Source organism: Phascolarctos cinereus, unplaced genomic scaffold, assembly GCF_003287225.1.
Source record: "Phascolarctos cinereus isolate Bilbo 61053 unplaced genomic scaffold, phaCin_HiC Scaffold_5;HRSCAF=322, whole genome shotgun sequence".
Lineage (NCBI taxonomy): Eukaryota > Metazoa > Chordata > Mammalia > Diprotodontia > Phascolarctidae > Phascolarctos > Phascolarctos cinereus.
In genome coordinates, this window is record NW_027555958.1 from 435,937,947 (window position 1) to 435,957,625 (window position 19,679).

At 42.1% G+C, this 19,679-nt stretch overlaps 1 protein-coding gene across 1 annotated transcript in view; it reads right to left on the reverse strand.

Annotated features, from left to right (window-relative positions):
- MCOLN3 (mucolipin TRP cation channel 3) overlaps positions 1-7,270 on the reverse strand; it is a 46,579-nt gene extending 39,309 nt beyond the window's left edge. The window contains 2 exon segments of the mRNA XM_020988726.2: positions 2,007-2,236; positions 7,189-7,270. Of these exon segments, the coding sequence (XP_020844385.1) occupies positions 2,007-2,234 (228 nt within the window). The 5' untranslated portion in view covers positions 2,235-2,236; positions 7,189-7,270.
- Positions 7,271-19,679: the final 12,409 nt, after the last annotated feature.

Here is a 19,679-nt window from a genome sequence, read left to right on the forward strand (position 1 = left end):
GATTCAAACGCAGGCTCTCTGACTCCAAAGTCGGTGCTCTCACTTCTGTAAGTCTCATTCAATGTCAAGTTGAGTCATCAGAATTTACTGAGAACCAAAGATGGGGATCACTCTACTAAACTGAATATTGGACAGGTCGAAACAAAAATGCAACAAAAGTGGATCAATTTGAGTATGCTTGGGTACGTTTGTAATCAGGGGCGATCAGACATTTCAGGTCCGTTTTCAAAACTGTTCAATTTCAGAAAATCACAGTATTTAGGAGTTGGACTTCCATGGCCATCTATGCCAACCTAGACATTGAAAGAAATGCCAGGAAAGAACATACCCAACCAGTGGTTGTCTAACATCTGATCTACTTGAAGATTTCCAAAGGTGGGAGACCCACTACCTTCCAATACTATGCCACTTTTGGACAGCTTTTCCAAAGCTTTTACTGACATCAAGACTTAACTACACCTCACAACCAATTTTATAAAGAAATTCTCCAACAATATTTAGAAGTGCAGAGTAATACATGATTCAAAATTCTATATGAATTGCATGAATTGATATCCATCTGGGAATGGGTCTAGGCAGAAGAGCTTAGGTAGCTATCCTTGCCCCTAACATAATCAAAATTATCAGTAATTTGAATGAAGACATGGATGGCACACCAATGTGGAGGTAACATGAAGTTAGGAGGGATGGCTAATAGTTTGGATAAAAGAATCAGGATTCCAAAAGATCTCAACAGGCTGGAATGATGGACTGTATCTATGGAAGGCATTGGCAAGGAACCAGGAAAAGCTTCTTGCAAAAGGTGAGATTTCCTAAAGAAAGCCAGGGAAGCAAAAGTGAGGCAGGAGAGCAACCCAGGCACGAGGGGCAGCTAGTGAAAAGGTACGTATGTGGTCGATGGAGGATCATATTTGAGGAGTGACAAACAGATCCATGGGCTAGATTGTAGAATGGATGCAAGGGAATAGGAAAAAGAAGCACAACCAGTTAGGATGATGACTCAAAACCACGCTGGACAAAGGTGTTGCGGGGACTGTGATATAAAAACAAAAGGCATCTACAAATTGCATTTTTAGGTCGCTAGGCTTAGTGAACCCAAGCAATCTGTCTATGCCAGGTACTCTCTATAAACACAGGTTGCTAGGAAATTCAACTAGACAGGAACAGAAAGGAGAACCAGTGATGACTAAACCTCTCCCTGGGCTTGGGGTAGATTGGCCCGTGACAGTTTCTTCTGCTAATTTGGGGATTTTCAGATAAATTTGATTAAAAATGAAAAGAGAAGTGCGTTACATCGTTAACTGGATTCAGAGTCAGAGCACTTGCGTTGAAGCCTACCTCTGCCAATTAATAACCTCTTTGGGCCTCAGTTTCTTCAACCATAAAATTGGGGAAATGGACAAGGTACCTTCTAAGGTCCTCAGAGCTTAATGTGACGATCCCCTTCCAAAAACCGATCAATGTTCCACATGAAAATTATGTTAATAACAAAAGTAAAAATAATGAAAAAGAACAAAAGACATAAAAAACAAAGTCCTTCTTCATTAGTATTTAGGACAATGATAATAACTGACATTTGGAAAGTTTCTTAAGTTTTACAATGAACTTTCCATATCATATTTCATTTGAACCACAGAATATGCCCCTGAGGTGGGTACTACAGATACCATCCTCATCCTCATGTTAGAGATAAGGAAGATAAGACCTAACTGACTCACCCATGGTCATACCACTAGGAAGTATCAGAGGCAGTACTTGAACCCAGGCCTTCCTGACTTACAGTCCAGCCCCCTCTGTCCACCATACCAGACGCTTCTCAGGAGGATGAGGGTTTCTATTGTTGAGGTGTTTTTAGTCTCTATACTACAATATTTGTCTAGTTTAGTTACATAAAACTCAGAGGGGTGGCCCCATTTCTACAACCCCTTCTTATCTCTAATACTTCTACAACCCCTTCTTTCTGGGAATGGAAGGCTCATATCATCTCTAATATTTGATATGCCTACCTGGATTGTCACCATCGCGATTTTTAAAATCTGTATGACCAGCTTCCATGGTTTTCTACCCCGAGCCCAGAATTTCTCACAAGGGTTCATGAAGAAAAATTTGAGCTTCCTTCTCATCTGGTCTTCTAAAAGCAGCTCCTGAGAGATTGATGCCTGTTGCTTCATATTGTAGCGACTGTCATCCTCTTGAGATATACAGCTACTTACAACTATTCCCGAATTTTCCATTTCTAGAATGAAAAGTGTTTATTGTGGAAGTCAGGAAGTTTAAAAAAAAAAGCAAAAGAAAACCTGTCTTCTAGCTTCGACAAGACGTTCGGGTTCTGCAATCAATTACTGTCTTTTCAAAACCTATTTCATACATCTGCAGACATGCGATAAGTGATGTCCTCTAATATAAAAGATGTGCTTTTCCAATCTGACTCAGACACCAGGCAGAGTGTTAAGTTAAATGAATTTTCTCCCTACAAAAAAATAAGTCACCAAACACAAGAGATATTTCTACTTTTAAAAACTTCCTTTAGTTAAAATGAGCAAACAGATATGCTCTTAGGAAGAGTCTCCTCCAGAGCCATAACTAGGAATTCTTCCACCTGGGGCACATTCATTTGGAGAGTAGAGGGTGAAAGGGAAAGGAATAAACATTTATATAGTACCTACTGTTATGTTAGGGTGTTGGGTATGGTTTTGCAAGGCAATACCCAAGAGGAGGCAATGGTGGGTACCCAGTGATGAGCCAGGACCCTTGTGGAGGTTGGGCCCAGTTGGGTGGTTATCAGGTATAGGGAAAGGATGATGGACAGTGCCTTCAGACAGAGTCCCAGTTGTCCTACCCTAATTATGTCTCTAGATACTCTGTAACCTGCCCTCACAGAACATGCATGGAGCCCTTGAAAGGAATAGCACTCATTCCCCAGTTATCAATTAAGGCATTTTACTCATAGTATTTGTTGAGGGCCTTTATTCAAAAAAGTTTGCCAAGGTACCTATAGCAAACGTAAGGCACTACGAAGAGCTCTAAAGCTGGGGACCCTGTTGTTCTGTGACGGAAATAAATCTAAACTTAAACCTTAGATCTGGGAGATGTCATTGGCTTCCCTTCTAGTCGTTAGATCAAGGAGATGAGCACTGGTCTGGGAGTGTCCTCCACTGCGGCCAACTGAAACCCATCTATATCTATCACTTAGGAGACAACCCTTTAGGAAGTATCTGAGGCTCACAAAGTGATTTGCTCAGGATTCCCAGGCAAGCATCAGAGGAAAGATTTGAACCCAGGTCTGAATGACTCCATATCCATCACTATCCCTACTCCACTAACCTTTCTCTCTCTCTAATGTGGTGCCTGGTGCTTTAAGATCTGAGATTTAAATCTGGAAGGACCCTTAGAGGGCGGTTGGTCCACCCCCTCATTTTATAGATAAGGAACTGGGACCCAGGGAGGTTAAGCAACTTGCCTGAGGTCACACCAAGTAGTAGAAGTGGGATTTGAACTCACTCTTCTGACTCCTAACCCACTGTCCCATACTTTGAAGAGAGGAAATCTAACATATGTGGGGCAGCTAGGTGGCGCCATAGTGCACGGAGCACCAGGCCTGAAGTGAGGACTACTCACACATCTTCCTGAGTTTAAATCTGGCCTCAGACACTTTCTAACTGTGTGACCCTGGGCAAGTCACTTCTCCTTGTTTGCCTCAGTTTCTTCATCTGTAAAAGGAGCTAGAGAAGGAAATGGAAAACCACTCCAATATCTTTGCTGTGAAAACCCCAAACAGGGTCATGAAAAATGACTAAACAACAAGCCTGAAATATTGGACAGAGACAGGAATCAACATGATTTTATTAAGCACCTACTACGGGCCAGGCCCTGTGCTAGGCACTAGTGATACAAATACAAAGAATGAAGCAATCTTTTCTCTCAAGGAACTTATACACGAAAAGGTATTCCCACCCAAGAAGGCCTGGGTTCAAGAGCTGACTTAGTCAAATATTGGCCATATGACCTGAGGTAGATCACTTAACCTTCTGGTATCCCAGACAGCTCTGTGGGACTACAAGGGCCAAATCTTCATTGGTAGAGGAAATTCTTCATTGGAAGCTCCCTAACCTGAGCAGTGACAGTTCTGGTTAAAACACACACAAACACACACACATACAAACACACACACACACACACACACACACACACACACACACACACACCCTAGTGCTTTGACAAAAGGCATATTCCTGACTATGACTGAAACTGATCCCCATAATCATTTTGTGAGGTAAGTTGGTGTTATGGCATTATTTTCTCATTTACAAACAGAGTAAGTGACTTGGCCAAAGTCATATAAAGACTGAGTGGTGAAGCTAACGCTCAGAACCTTGGCTGACACTTACTTCGATTTAATCTAATAAGCACATATTAAGGGTCTACTATGTGCAAGGCACTGTGCTAAATCCTGAGGATGTAAGAGAAAAAGGTAACAATACCTGTCCTCAAGGAGCTTACATTCTACTGGGAAGTACATCTCGTAGATGAGTTAAGTATAATACAAAGTGAATTCCTAAGAAGGAATTGAGGCAGTTAGGTAATGTACGGATAGAAGTGAGCCAAGTTCAAATCTGGCCTCAGACACTAACAAGCTGTGTGACCCTTGGCAAGTCACTTAAACTCTATCTACCTCAGTTTCCTCAGGTGTAAAGTAGGGATAATAACCACATCTATCTCCCAGGTCATCGTGAGGATCAAAGGAGATAATATTTGAAAGGCACTTGGTAAAGTGCCTGGCACATAGCTGGTGTTTAATAAATGTTTGTTTCCACAACACTCCTCCCAAGGTAGTGAGGGAGTGGTGAGGAGGGACAGAAATCAAAAAAGGTTTCCTGGAGATGGTAGCCTCTGACCACTTTGTTATACTTTCAGAATTTCTCATTTTTTCCCCTCCTTTTCAAAAAGCTTATGTACAAATCTTAAAGGTGATGATCAATTCAGGTGTAATCATAAAATCACCTAGTGATGCTCTTGTCCATTACGCTAAGGGTCACAGATTTCAATTCACACCCTCCATACCCCCTACCACATTTTTAAAGGAAGAAAAAGAAAATTAAGCTTTAAAAAAACAAAACAAAACCCTACCACACAGGGAGTAACTTTAATCCACAGGAGCAAAGAGAAAATGAGCTAGCCACAATTAATTAATTACATTCAGTTCATCTCATCAGGTTATCCCAGAGGAAAGACACAAAGTGCTCTTTACAATGGCTGAAGACTAAAAACCTGGCCGCAAACATTAGCTCTAGCAAGCTTTGAGCCCTTGAAAGCCACAAACTCTCCAGAAACCTATTAGCTGTGCAAGAGTGCACATGAGGCCTGTCAAACACCCACTCCTGAGCAGAACCAGGCTAAGAGAAGCTGAGTTGGACTGCAATCCTGAGGGGGAGGATGCATTTCAGAGATCAGGTACACTTGAAAGCTGCCAAATCAATATACATTACTGGCCAGTGAAATTTCACCTCCACTGTCCCTAGTTTAGTTGGACTGAGTAAAGACAAAAGTAGACACAAGCACCTAAGTGCTTTCCATAGAGGGCTTTTAAAACAGTAAATGTCATAAACCAGAGCACCTGGGTCCAAGGGCACTCTATAGCTCTCTTGCAAAAGCATCGGTCCCACTTAACCAGCAATATAACTGGCTTCCTTTTTTTTTTTTTTTGGTAAATATCCTAACTTAACCAAAGCTATGCTGAAGTAAGCAAGCCAAGGGTAGGAACTCAAAGGTAAGTTTTCCTTGAAGATTTTCAGATAGATCTCAGAGGATTTCAGACCCTGAAAGGGACCCTGAGAAGTCGTAGGATCATGGATTTAAAGATGGAAGGGCCCGTGGAGGCCACCTAAGAGTCCAACCTCACATCTTACAAAGGGGAAAACTGAAATCCAGACGGCTGTGACAGATTTGGTAAGATAACATAAGAAGTAAGTGAAGGAAGCAGAACTTGAATGGGGTCCTCTGACTCAGGGGCCAATATTCTTTCCATGGAATTTAAGTTACCTCTAGGTCAGACAGATTAGGGGATTTGCCCAAGAACACCCAATTATGGTGGTCAGCGGCGGAGTCCACATTAGGAACTAGAGGCAGGGTGGTGGAGTGAAAAATGAGTGTCAAAGGCTCTGCCATTGAACCTGGTGCTTACCACCTTGGGCAAGTCTCTTGACTTTTCTAGGTACTGGCTTTCTTATCTGCCTACTGAGAGCTTTGGACTAGGTGACTTCTAAAGTCCCTTCCAGTTTTAAGCCTCCAACACCGTGGTTGCAGTTCAGGGATCTTACCATACTCCTTTTCTGGTTTCATTCTGGAGGGAGAAATGACCTTGGACAAGTCACTTAATTTCTCCAGGCCTCTGTTTCCTTAGTGGTAAAATGAGGGGGATGGTTGGACTAGTTTGCCTCTAAGGTCTTTTCCAGCTCTAGAACTGTGATCTCCCTGAGCCTCAGCTTCCTCATCTGTAAAATAAGTCTAGTTGGCCTCTATGTCCTGACCAGCTCTAGGTCTCTGATCCTATGATCTATAAATGGGGAGAGGGAAAAGGAGGGGGAGGTAAGTGACCTGTAACATCTCTTCCAGCCCTTAAGCTCATGATTGTGCTCCCTGAGGCTACTTCCCAGGAATATTAAGGCATGCAATTTCTTTCTCCAACTTCCCGGACAGCTCATCCCAAGTTGACCCATACTTCCTGTGCAGGAAGTGACCATCTCTTCCGCTGGAGAGGCTGGGCAAAGAGCAGGTCACTACAAGGGCAGCCCTTGGAGAGGGGCGCATCCAGGGAAGTTTCTTCCTCCTCCCACCCCACTCCCCAACTCCCTGCCTCCTGTCCCGTTGGGGTTCTCTCCCCTCGGCTGTGGCCCAGGGAAGACACAGCTGCTGCCCTGACCTTGGCCCGCGCTCACCTTTCCGAGGCAGGTGCGCAGGATGACCCGAGAAAAGTTTCAATTCGCATTCTGGACCAGTCCCTGTCCCCGTCCTTTCCATTTCGCCCACGGCCCGGTGGCCCTGACCCGGTTATTACTTATTAAACAGCCAGGCCCGGCTCTTTGTCGAGCGCCTGCCCCAGCCCCAAGGCGGTCTGGCAGAGTTCCCGCAACACCTGACGCGGGCGGCGGGCGACAGGCACACCTGGCCCCCCGCCCCGCAGCGGCTTACCTGAAGCTCGGGCTGGGGAGGAGGGAGGCGATGTACAGCAGCCCCTGAGCACAGGAAGAGTGCCAAGCGCAGCGGCGTCTAGCTGGGGCCTGCCATGCCCCGGGGTCACAGCCCCTCTGGCTGGCCTGGGGCTCCAGAGCCTGGGAATGCCCTCCGCGGGCACTGTGAGCAAGGGGGATGCCCAGCTGGTGACTGACTAGCGGGGTTTCTAAGCCTTCCCAGGACCGACGGGCCGGCAGCCTCAGCCCCGACGTCGCCTTCCTTTTCTCGAGCTTCTCCTCTGGTGCCCTGGGACAGGAAAGTTGCTCCGGTCTCAGGGTCACGCAGTGACAGTGGCGACTGCATCCTCCCCACCCCACCCCATCCAGATGCACTCAACTCGTGATTCAGGCCCTTCACCCCACCCCGCCCTACTTCCCCTCCCACTCCTTTACCTCCCTCTGCCTTCCAGGCTGCTTTAGTCCCGGGAATTGAGAAGGGCAAGGATCCTGAATTAACCCATTGCCAACCCTCCAAGCTGTCTGGCAGCACGAAATTTGCTTGTTTGGGGAGGGTGTGGAAACTCAAATCACTTATTACACTCGACTGGCATTGAAGACAGGTGGTTAGAGTGTTGGATTTGGAGTCAAGAAGAAAGATCTAATTGGATGATCTCTAGACAAGTCATTTGACTGAACCTCTCTGAAACTCAGTTTCCTCATCTGTAAAACGGGGATAATGATAACTGAAGTACCTACTTCACGTGTTTTCAAGAGGCTCAAATGAGAAAAAGTGGGTAAAGTACTTGGAAAATGTTGAAAGGTGACATAAATGTCAGTTACTATCTCCCCCCATCTCCCTATTCCATGGAAGAACCAGGGCCATTTTCCAGTTTCCTATTATATGTGTGTATGTGTGTATGTATGTACATATATATTTTTGTATATTTATATCTATACATACACATACACACAAACATATGTGTATATATGCATATGTGTATATGTGTGCATGAACTCCAAAGCCCTACTTCAAGGACTCTGTTTCAGTGGGACTGGCCTACTGGAACCACCTCTTAGAACTCCTCACTATCTTCCTTCAAAGTTCAGCACAAGCATGACCTCCAACAGGTATCTCTTCCTGAATCCCCTAGATGTCGGTGTTCCCCTTCCCTGTTCCCTTATAATCACTTTGTAAGCATCTTGCGCATATTCATATGTGTACATAGTTTTCCTCCTCCCACCCCAACCCCATATAATGGAAGTTCCTTACTTAGGACAGAGACTATTTCATTTTTGCCCCTATTCCTCTACAGAGTGCCTACCACATAAAAAGCACCTCATGAATACAGGGTGTCCCAAAAGTCTTAGTGCAGGTTGCACTGAGACTTTCTGGATATCGGTACCTGCTGAGTGATTGACACAGTAGAAATCATTGGATGTGGAGTCAGAGGGTTTCGGTTTCATGATGTGTTGGGGTGGAACCATCTCAAAGAATTCAGTCAGACCACCTCTAACCCAAGTATAGGCATTTATTGAGATAGATGCCTCCCATGAAGCAAGCTATGTTCCGAGAAGAACCAGAAACCTCACAGAAAGCAAGACAGATTTTTATAGGGTAAAGATGCAAATACATAACAGAAATTATGAGTATTAAAAAGGCAGGGGGGGTTTGTTAAGGGATTAAGTAACGGGGGGGTACCAGCCTCAGTGGAATTGCACATGCGGTTTTCCACAATGCATACAGAAAAACCCATTTGGGGCGGTATGTATGTATGATAATTATATTATAATAAGCCTCTCTACATCATAAATTCACCTAAAGGACAGCTTTTGCTATTACTTGGTGAGTAATTACTATAAGTAACTATAAGTAAATTATAAGTAAAATAATTACTTATTAGTTAGGGAAAGTCCCTTCTATTGTTTTGGGGTCCACATCCTGCTTGGGCATACTGAGTGCATGGACACACCTGCTGTTTCTGTGGGGAATATGAGGAATGGGTCTAGGGGTAGTGGCTAGCTAGAGGCAGTGGCTGGGATCCCATCACATGGACACACCTACTGTTTCTGTGAGAAATATGAGTTCATGGACACACCTATTGTTCTAGGGAGCATATGTGAAGAAGTTAGGATATTGAGTGGGGAAGGGCAGTGGCAAGGTAGGAGCAGTGGGCCTGCTGTTCAGTGGGGCTTATAAGGAAGTTAGAATATTGGGGCTGGGGGCAGCTTTATTAGGATCCCATCTAGAGGACCCATTTCAGTGTCTACCATGTCACACAATCAATTCCAAAGTTCTTGAGAGACCCTGAGAGTGTCCTAGTATTGCTTCTTCTGACCACCAGCACTTGCCTTCTGTGACTTCTCCATAAAATAGGAAGGGACCTAGTAAACCCAGGGAAGAATTTCCTCTACCAGATTTTATGGGTGAGGACACTGAGTCCTAGACAGATGCAATGACTTGGCAGAAGTCAGTTAGGTGGCAAATTGCAGAGCCAAGTTCCCACCCAAGTGTTCTGACTCCCAAACTAGCATTTTTCCCCAAGACCTAGGGCTGCCTACTAAGCCAGGTTTTTGAGCTCAAGTCTCTAATCCCAATAGTCAGTAAGTTAATAGCAGGAATAAAAAAAGGTGGAACCACACTACTTATAGAGTCCTCCATAATTGGCTGTTTCCAAAACTGCCTTGAGGCTTTGGCAAAAGACTACAAAGCCTGGATCCCACACTTTCGAGTGGATGTTTTCATTCTAAGACCATCAAAATACGATAAAAGCTACTTTAAAATACAGTGCAAATGAGAAGGACCATACCCTTACTTTGGCCTCCTGCTAGGTATCTCCAGGGTTATGCGGGTAGCAAACCTTTTATTTTTTCCCTCTCAGCTACGAATGAACAATCATTTATAGTACCTCTAATGACCCATCACACCTTGAGAAGAATAAAAGACAGTGATGGTAGAGGCTTTATTATAACTCTAGTTTAAGTGAAAAACTGCTATTAAATAAAAAAAATTCTAAAAAAAAACCACACACACACAAAACTGGTGATTTGAAAAGAAACGGAACAGCCAACTTACAAAGAAATCTCTGGCAATTTTATTTAGTTTTTTAAAAAGTTTTCCCCCTCTCAAGTATTTTACAAGCAGCTGTTGTTGTTTAATTGAGTTGCTACTGAATACTATTCAATTATTATTTTGGAAATGGAACAAGAGGTTTAAAGAGATCCACAATTCTCCAGGATATAGGTGCTTCCAACTGATATTGACCCCATTGTATTTTTTTGGCCCATCACACCAACTATTAATTAAAGCCCTTTTAAAAAAAATTAATAAGCATTTAATTGCTTCACTTTCTCCCCCCCCAAAAAAAAAAAAACAAAAAATAAAACTCTGGTAGCAAATGCAAAGTCAAGCAAAACAAATTCCCACATTAAATCAAGTTTTTCCAACCTCAATCTCATTCTCCACATCCTAAACATTTCATTTCTATCTCTCAAAAGAAAATGTACAATTTCAGGTGAAAACATGATTTTCAGAATATGGTTCTAATGATGTGAGAAAAGTCACTATGGAGCCTCCCTATTAGATCTATGCCCCTAAGAAGGTCAAAGTATTAAGGGTCCCACATAACACCAAAATATTCATAGCAATGCTTTTTCAGGTAGCAAAAAACTGTAAATAAAGTGGTTACTTTTGGCTAGAGAATAAAATGTGGTATATGAACATAGAATATTGTTGCTCCATAAAAATTATTAATTTGAAGAATTGAGAAATCTGGCAAGACTTGTGGGAACTGACCACGTCATTCCCCAACTCCCTTCATCAATAAACTCCAATGACTCCACCCCCCCCGTCTGTCTGTCCCACACACACACACACACACACACACACACACACACACACACACACACACACACACACACACACTTCATTCCAGTTATACTTGCTTCCTTCTTGTTCCTCCCACAAGAAGTTCTGGCTTCCCTGGCTTCCTTCAAGGCCTAGCTAAAATCCCATCTTCTACAGGAAGACTTTTCCAATTCCTCTTCATTCTAGTGCCTTATTTTTGTTAATTATTCCTATTTATCCTACCTTGTTTATAAGTAATTTTTTGCATGTTGTCTCCCCCATTAGAATATAAGTTCCTTGAGGGCAGGGACTGTCTTTTGCCCATCTTTGTATGCCCAATGCTTAGCACAGAGCCTGGAATATAGTTTAATAAATGTTTATTGACTGGCTGACTCATATAAATTAAAGCAGGCAGAACCACAAGACATACATAACATGATAACAGTAATGGAAATGGAAACAATATGAAATGGCAGCTGAATTTAGATTAATTTCAATGAATAAGCTTGGTTGTAGAGAACAGATTTTTTTCTATCTTTCAGGAGCAAAGTAGCAGACACATTGCACACTCTGTCAGATACAGTCACTGTATTGGTTGTTTTTGCTTAACTATTTTTCTTCATTATAAAGGAAGGAATATTTTGAGGTCTTGGGGAGTGGAGAGGAATATTTAAAAAAATAATTAAAAAACAAAAGCCAGTAATAAAACCTTTTTTTTAAAGTATTTAGTCCAAGTTGACCAAGATGCCTATGGAGGAATAGTTACAAATTTTATAAACACCTTTAGTTCAACTTTGAAAAGGAAAACAACTGAGAACTTTAACAAAAATAATTGTTAATATAATTATTAATAATTACAATAATCCCTTCAGGAAAAATCTATCAAGTCTATCAAAAATCTATCAACATCCTTCCCACTCTAATCAACAAATACTTATTGAGTAAATGAAGCAATAAAAGGACATGAGATTCCCTCAATAGGCACATACTCCATCTGGGGAAGAAAGACATTCATGCCTGTCCCATCACCCTATCACCTATCACTCTTCTCCATGTAGCTCTCTCTTCGTTTCTGTGATATTCTCATGACCTTTTTTTTTTTTTTATCACCAACAGTTTCTTCCATTTACCTAAACACAATAAAACTTTGCGGATGCACCCTCAGAGCAAACAATGGCATTTAGTAGACTATGTGATTGTAAGGAGAAGAGACAGATAGGATGTGAGAGTAAGGAAGGCAATGTATGGGGCAGAGTGCTGGACCAGTCATAGACTTATCCTTGTTAAATATTCACATTCAACAAAAGCACAGCCCAAGGCAAAATGACTACCAGAAGAATTAATTCTATTCTGGTTCTCCTGTTATCTCTCTGACCATGACTTCTCAGTCTCCTTTGGTGAATCTTCATCTTGGTCATGCTGGATAACCATGGATGGGAGCAATGGGGTAGAGAAAGGAAGAGAATAAGCATTTATTAAGTGTGATTCAGTGACACTGACCTCTTTGCTGTTCCTCAAACAAGACACTCCATCTCCCACTCTGTGCATTTTCATAACTATTCCTCATCCTTGGAATTCTCTGCCATCTCATCTCCACTTCCTAGCTTTCTCTGACTTCCTTCAAGTCCCAGTTAAAATCCCACCTTCTACAGGAAGCTTTTCCTGGTAGCTTTTAATGCCAATTCCTTCCCTCTGTTATTACCTCCAATTTATCATGTTGATAGCTGGTCTGTACATAGTTGTTTACATGTTTTCTCTCCCATTAGACTGTAAACTCCTTGAGGGTAAGGGCTGGTTTTTCCCTTTCTTTGTATCTCCAGTACTTAGCATGGTGCCTGGCACATAGTATGTGCTTAGTAAATGTTTGATTGGATCTCTCCACTCTTTCACACTGCTTCTCAGGGTGAAGAATAAGTTGGCTTAGGTGAAAAGGGATGATTTCTGATTGCATTCACTTGATAAACCTTCTGATTCTCAGGAAGTGAATTTGAAGCAGGTAGTAGGAGGGTGTAGTGGACTGGGAATCAAAGGACAGGGTTTGAGCACTGGCCTTGCCACCTGCTGCCTTGTGTGAGTGACATCAGCTAGTTATTTCATTCTCTAGGTCCCAGTTTTTTTCATCGATATAAAATGACAGGCTTGGACTTCAGGTGTGAGGGCTCTGATCTCCACATCCTTGATCACATATCCTTCCTACTTTGTTTCTCTCTAATGTTAATATATCATAGGATCATAGGGTTAGAGCTGAAGGGACCAGTAAAATCCATTCATATTAGAGGGCAGAGGCACCAAACTTGTGATTTTTTAAAAATTCCAAACTTAAACATTGGAAAAAAAGGAAGGAAGATGGAGAAGGAAAGAAAGAGAGAGGAAGGAAGGAAAGAAGGAAGGAAGGAAGGAAGGAAGGAAGGAAGGAAGGAAGGAAGGAAGGAAGGAAGGAAGGAAGGAAGGAAGGAAGGAAGGAAGGAAGGAAGGAAGGAAGGAAGGAAGGAGGGAAGGAAGGAAGGAGGGAGGGAGGGGAGGAGAGAAGGAAGGAAGGAAGGAAGGAAGGAAGGAAGGAAGGAAGGAAGGAAGGAAGGAAGGAAGGAAGGAAGGAAGGGAAGGAGGGGAGGGGAGGAGAGAAGGAAGGAAGGAAGGGGGAGGAAGGAAGGAAGGAAGGAAGGAAGGAAGGAAGGAAGGAAGGGAGGGAGGGAGGGGAGGAGAGAAGGAAGGAAGGAAGGAGGGAGGGGAGGAAGGAAGGAAGGAAGGAAGGAAGGAAGGAAGGAAGGAAGGAAGGAAGGAAGGAAGGAAGGAAGGAAGGAAGGAAGGAGGGAGGGAGGGAGGGAGGGAAGGAAGAAAAAAGGGGAAAAGGAGGAAGAAGGAAGAAAGAAAAAAGAAAGAGGGAGGAAGGAAGAGAAGGAAAAGAAGGAAAAGGAAGGAAAAAGGAAAGATAAAGAAAGGATGAAGGAAGTAAGGAGGCCAAGAAAGAAAACATTTCCATTCAGCAAAAAATGCCTCAGCACTCAGCAAAATACTAGACTTATTTTTAATTGATATAGGGAGCTCCCCATGAGGAAACTCCTTCTATCAGTGCAGGTTGGTACCTGCTCTGAAAGCTGTGCCCTTAGAGAGCTTTCTGGAGGCACTGAAAACTACTTGCCCAGGGTCAGACTGCTGGTTTGTGGCAGAACAAGGACTTATATCAAGGCCACTACTCGATGGCTGCCTTTCTTTCATTTTACAAGTAAAAAAACCCAACGCTCAGAGAGGTTAGTCATGTGACTTGCCCAAAGTCATACAGAGCAAGCTGGGATTTGAAGTCAGGTTATCTGATGCCAGATCCATCACTGTTTCTGCTGCACCATGCTGTCTCATAATATGCTTAAGTAAGTGTTAATTGCATGATTCCTATAATGTCTCTCATAAATAATAAGTTCCCAGAGGGCAGGGCTCTTACTTGGAACAGCATCTAAGACAGGTATTTAATTGATTTTTAATGATAATGAATATCACACAGATATATACCAAAAACTCAGGTTCCACGTAGAGTTCATAGCTCCTGGTTACGGTGTTGACAATATTTACTATTTTAAAATACTATAACAGGAATGTCAAACACAATTTTTGTCTTTGCCATTGGAAAATACCAATCTGAAATTCACTAAAATGTTGCTCCAGAAATTAGTCTTTTAGTTTGTAATGTCCAGATTTTCTTTTTATACTTTTAACTCAACCAATAAAAGAAGAAGCAAAGAATGGTGATCAGAGAGCTAGCCTCAGAGTTGGGTTGTAGTCTTGACTAGCCTCTGCCCCATACTGACTGACTGTGTGGCACTGGACAAATCACTTAATCTTTCAATGTGCTGACCAGCTTTCCAAGACTACAAGCCGGCAGGCAAGTGACAGCTTCCATTGTTAGAGGGAGTTGTCTTATTTAAGGAATTGTTGTATCAATGAAATCACAAATTCAGTCCCTTTACTTACCCAAATATGATCCCAAAATGACTGAAGGTTTTAGATGAAATAGAGATTGTCTGATTAATAAAATGGGAATCAGCATGGCATAATGAATATCTTGGTTTCAGAATGAACTGGATATATGTCCTGCCTCTGATCTATCCATCAAATAACCAGTCAATGAGCATTTATGAAGCACCTACTTTGTGCTCTGCTAGGTACTCAGAATAAACAGTCAAAACTTACATAATCCTTGTCTGTGAGTAACTAGGAAGAGACATACACACACATTCACACATATATACAAGATGAATACTACCACTAGAAGCTGGGGAGATCAGGAAAGGTCTCTTGTAGAAGGTAACATAAGCTGAGCTTCAAAGGAAATTAGAGATTATAAGAGGTGACTCAGAGGAAGGATACCATTCTAGACATGGGGAAGAGCCAGCCACAAAGGCACAAATATGGAATATTGGAAGATCACGTGAAGATGACAGCAAAAAGGGCAATTTGGTCATATGATAAGGCTGGAAAGTTAGATTGGAGCCAAGTTGTGAAGGACTTTAAATGCAAAGCAGAAGAGTTTTAGACTAAGAAAACTAGAGGTAATAGGGATCCACTGGAGATACCTCAGCAGGGGAGTGACATGGCAAGATGTGTGCTTTAGGAACATCACTCTGGCAAGATGGATTGGAAAGGAGAGGTATTATATTCGAGGCAGGGCTACCAATGAGGAAGCTGTTAGACTAGTCTAAGGAAGAAGGTTGAACTAGGATGGTATCCTTATGGGTGGAGAGAAGGACTCAGAGGAGAGAGATATTATAAAGCTAGAATTGTTGGCAATAGATTGAATATGTAGCATGAGGGAGAGCAAAGTGATGACAGTGAGCTTTCAAACTAGCCCTCAACAAATACAGGGAAATTTGGAAAGGGGGCAGGTTGAGGCAGAAATGGGGAAGATAAAGAGTTATTTTGGACATGTTGAATTTGTTATGCTTAAAGGACATCCAGTTTGGAATCTCCAATAGGCAGTTGGTGAGGGGGGAGTTTGAGCTGAAGAGGCACACACACACACACACACACACACACACACACACACACACACACACACACACAGAGAGAGCATCCCAAAAGTTTTAGTGCTGTTGTAAACAAAGCTTACTGGAGGAAACATGAGAAGGTACATCTAGTACTGGAAAGGATGGGCAGAGCTGTAGAGTGCACTGGGGGCAGCCAAATCTCCATGAAGGACAGAAGACGGAAGGAACAAGAAAGAAAGAGGTCAGAGACGAAGGGGAGTTTGTTAAGGCTAGAAGTGGGATTCTAGAGGGCAAATGGAGAGGGGAAGGGTGGGAGCACAGCCAGGTCAGGACATAGCTAGGTTAGGTACCTAAGGTAGATAGGGATAAGAAAATAGAGAGTGCTGGGGGTGGGGTGGGCAAAGAGTTGCTTAGGTAACAGGAGATCTCCTATCCCTGGAAGTAGAAAAGTAAGACATGGTGGGAGTTTGCTAGCCATAGGTGATATAATGTAACTCTCTAGTCAGTCTCACCTCTTCAAGAGATCTGTGAATGAAAGAAAGTTTACTTTCAACTGTTGTTAGGCCACAGGTGCTGGGCTGTAGAGGTGAGGACCCGATGCCTGAGTGAGGTGGAAAAAGGCAATGGAAATAGGTGAGACCAGGAAGTGACAGGCAAAGTATGTGAGGTGAGCCCAGGAGGTAAAAGGCATGGTATGTGTATGAGATGAGACCAGATGATGAAAGACAAGGCAAGAAGATGAGGGCAGGAGAGAAAAAGAAAGGTAAGGAGATGAGGGCCGGAGGTGAAAGGCATGATATGAGAACTGAGCTGAGCCTCAGAGCAATCATTCTCTCAGGGTAACAACAATGGATCCTACCAGTTCTCCCAATGACCACAAATGAAGGTTTGGCATTTCAGTTGTTCCTCCCATGATGGCCCTGTGATCCTTAGCAAGTCACTAACCCTTTCCAGGCAGATCTCTAAGACTCTCAATTGTATGAACTGCTGATCTTCAGCAGTGGAAAAAGTCTTCACACCACTAGTTTAAAAAAAAAAAGTCTAAATAGACCAAGGGAGAATTTGAACATGGCAGATTCTTTCTATCTGGGGCCCTTTCTTTGAAAAACTGGAAAAATCCTGAATTTGAAACAGGCAGAAATGACTCAACTTTCCCATTTCTAATTTCCTTGAGACTGTGACTCATCCCCCTAAATGGGCATCCCTTTGGGTTGCCCTTCAATGTCTCACCCAGATTACAAACTTCTAAGTCTGCCTGTCTGAAATCTGACTTTATATGCTTCTAGGATTGTCCTTGGAGAAAGATGTGTTTCAGACAGATATATAGAATAGATTTTTAGATTACAGATTTTTAAAATAGATTATAGATTTACTTTTAAGGGGAAGATAACCTATGTTTAGTATTTCTGTAACTTTTTAAAAAGTTAGGCAGCTAGGTGGTGCAGCAAATAGAGTGCGAGGTCTAGAATCAGGAAGACTCATCTTCATGGTTCAAATCTGGTCTCAGACACTGACTGTGTGACTCTGGGCAAGTCACTTAACCCTGTTTGCCTCAGTTTCCTCATCTGTAAAATGAGCTGGAGAAGGAAATGGAAAACCACGCCATCATCTTTGCCAAGAAAAACCCCAAATGGGGTCCCAAAGAGTTGAACACTACTGAACAACAAAAAAAACTTTAAAAAAAGAATAGGGGAATGGCTGTGTTTAATTTCACTACCACTAGAGAGGCAGTGTGGTATAGTGGGCAGAGTACATGACCTGGAATCAGAAAGACCTTCATTCAGTTCTTGATTCTGACACTTATTATCTCTGCGTGACTCTGGGCAAGTCATTTAACTTTTCTGAGCCTCTATCAAATGGGAATGTTAATAATTCCATCTAGCTGGCAGGTTTTTTTGTAAGAACCAAATGAAATAATACATGTGCAACACTCTGCAACCCTTAAAGTGAGCTACGAATGAACGTCAGCTATTATTATGGTTTTACCAACTTTAATATAAAGGATCTCAAGTAGCATTTTCCACTGCTCCAAAGCAAATGTTCCACTTGCTGTTACCACCAGAAAGCAATGTAAAGAAAACTAATATATACCTTAGAGTTAATTATCATTCCCAACTGTTAAAGAAATGTTTCTGTACAAAATAATCACTGACTTTCTGAATACGACTTTGAGGTTTGCAAAACAATTTACATGCATTATCTTATCAACATGAGGAGGCAGCTTGATTCAAAGGAAAGCACCACTGGGTTGAGAGTGAAAGGACCTCAGTCGGAGTGCCCTGCTACTTATCACCCACCCGTGTGACCTTGGGCAAGTCTGATGACCTCTATGCACCTCAGCTCTTCCTCTATAAAGTGGGTGTTATATTGGATGGCCTCTAGTCACGCTGTAAATCAGTGACCCTATGAACAAGCCCTAAGGTGGAGAGGGCTTGGTACAATGGAAAGACCACCAATTCTGGAGTCAGATGGCTTGAATTCAAACCCCAGCTCTGATGATTGCTCTCTGTCTACCCTTGGGCACATCACCTTCCTTCCCTGGACCTCAGTCAAAACTAATATTACTTCTAATTTCTCCTCTGAAATCCTACCTACCTTTAGAGTTATAATTGTACATAGTTACTTTATTATCCCCATCTTAAAGAAAAGGGAACTGAGGCTTAGAGATCTCCCACAACCTGCAAGGAGCAAAGATTCTCTGGATCTTCCAGAGAAACTTCTCTACGCTGTTCTGGAAATTTCTCTAGAAGATTCAGGATATGCAGGTCCATAGGCTTCAAGCAGTTGTGAAATATTCCATGCCCTCTAGGAGCAATACCACTCTGCAGGCTATTTCTCCCCTAGCTATGTGCTAAATTGAATCTCAAATTTTCCATTTCCTTTCTGGTCCTCCTGACCTTGACTGTTACAAGCTATGAAGCTTAAATAATTTCAGAAATGAGAGGCAGAAAATAATACTGTAATAACACTGAAGTATATGTGATTATTTATTGTATTAAAAACAAGATGTCAATAAGCATCCCAGGAAACAACAGTTCCTTCTAATCATTTGCAGTCACAAGAGAGAGATGACCATGTTTTCAATGAGATGATGACTGTAAATTTTAGTCCAAAAATCAAATCTATTTGAGAATGTATTTATTACTGACCTGTCAGTATCATATAGAAAGTAATCTTTGAAAGAAAATTATGAGTGTTTTGATATAAACACATCTCAATTTTATTAATAATAAAGTCCCCAGGCTCCATACTTGAGGCATAGAGAAAGCAGATTAGATCTCTTCAGATAATTTTCATAGATTCATTTTGTGCAGTTATAGATCAATATAACCTGGCTTTCAACAGAAAATTAAAAAAAAAGTTTCTCCTACATCTTGCACATTGAGAGTTCTTTGGGAAATTACAATTTCCTATTTAATTTCTGAAAAGTCCTATATGATCTTTCTATATACCAAGTAATAATCTTGCCTTCACATAAGGTTATTAATCCTCCAAAATGTTATTTATTTACAAATCACTAGCCAGTGAAATATTTTCACTTACCCTTGGGTGTAACAAATTACAGTAGAGGCTGTAATTACAGAATCTGATTACATTCCTTTATTAAATTCTTCCCATTTACAAATCAGGAGATTGAAATTATACATTAAAAAAAACCAGCCTCCAGAGAAATGAGTTTCAGTGAAAGGC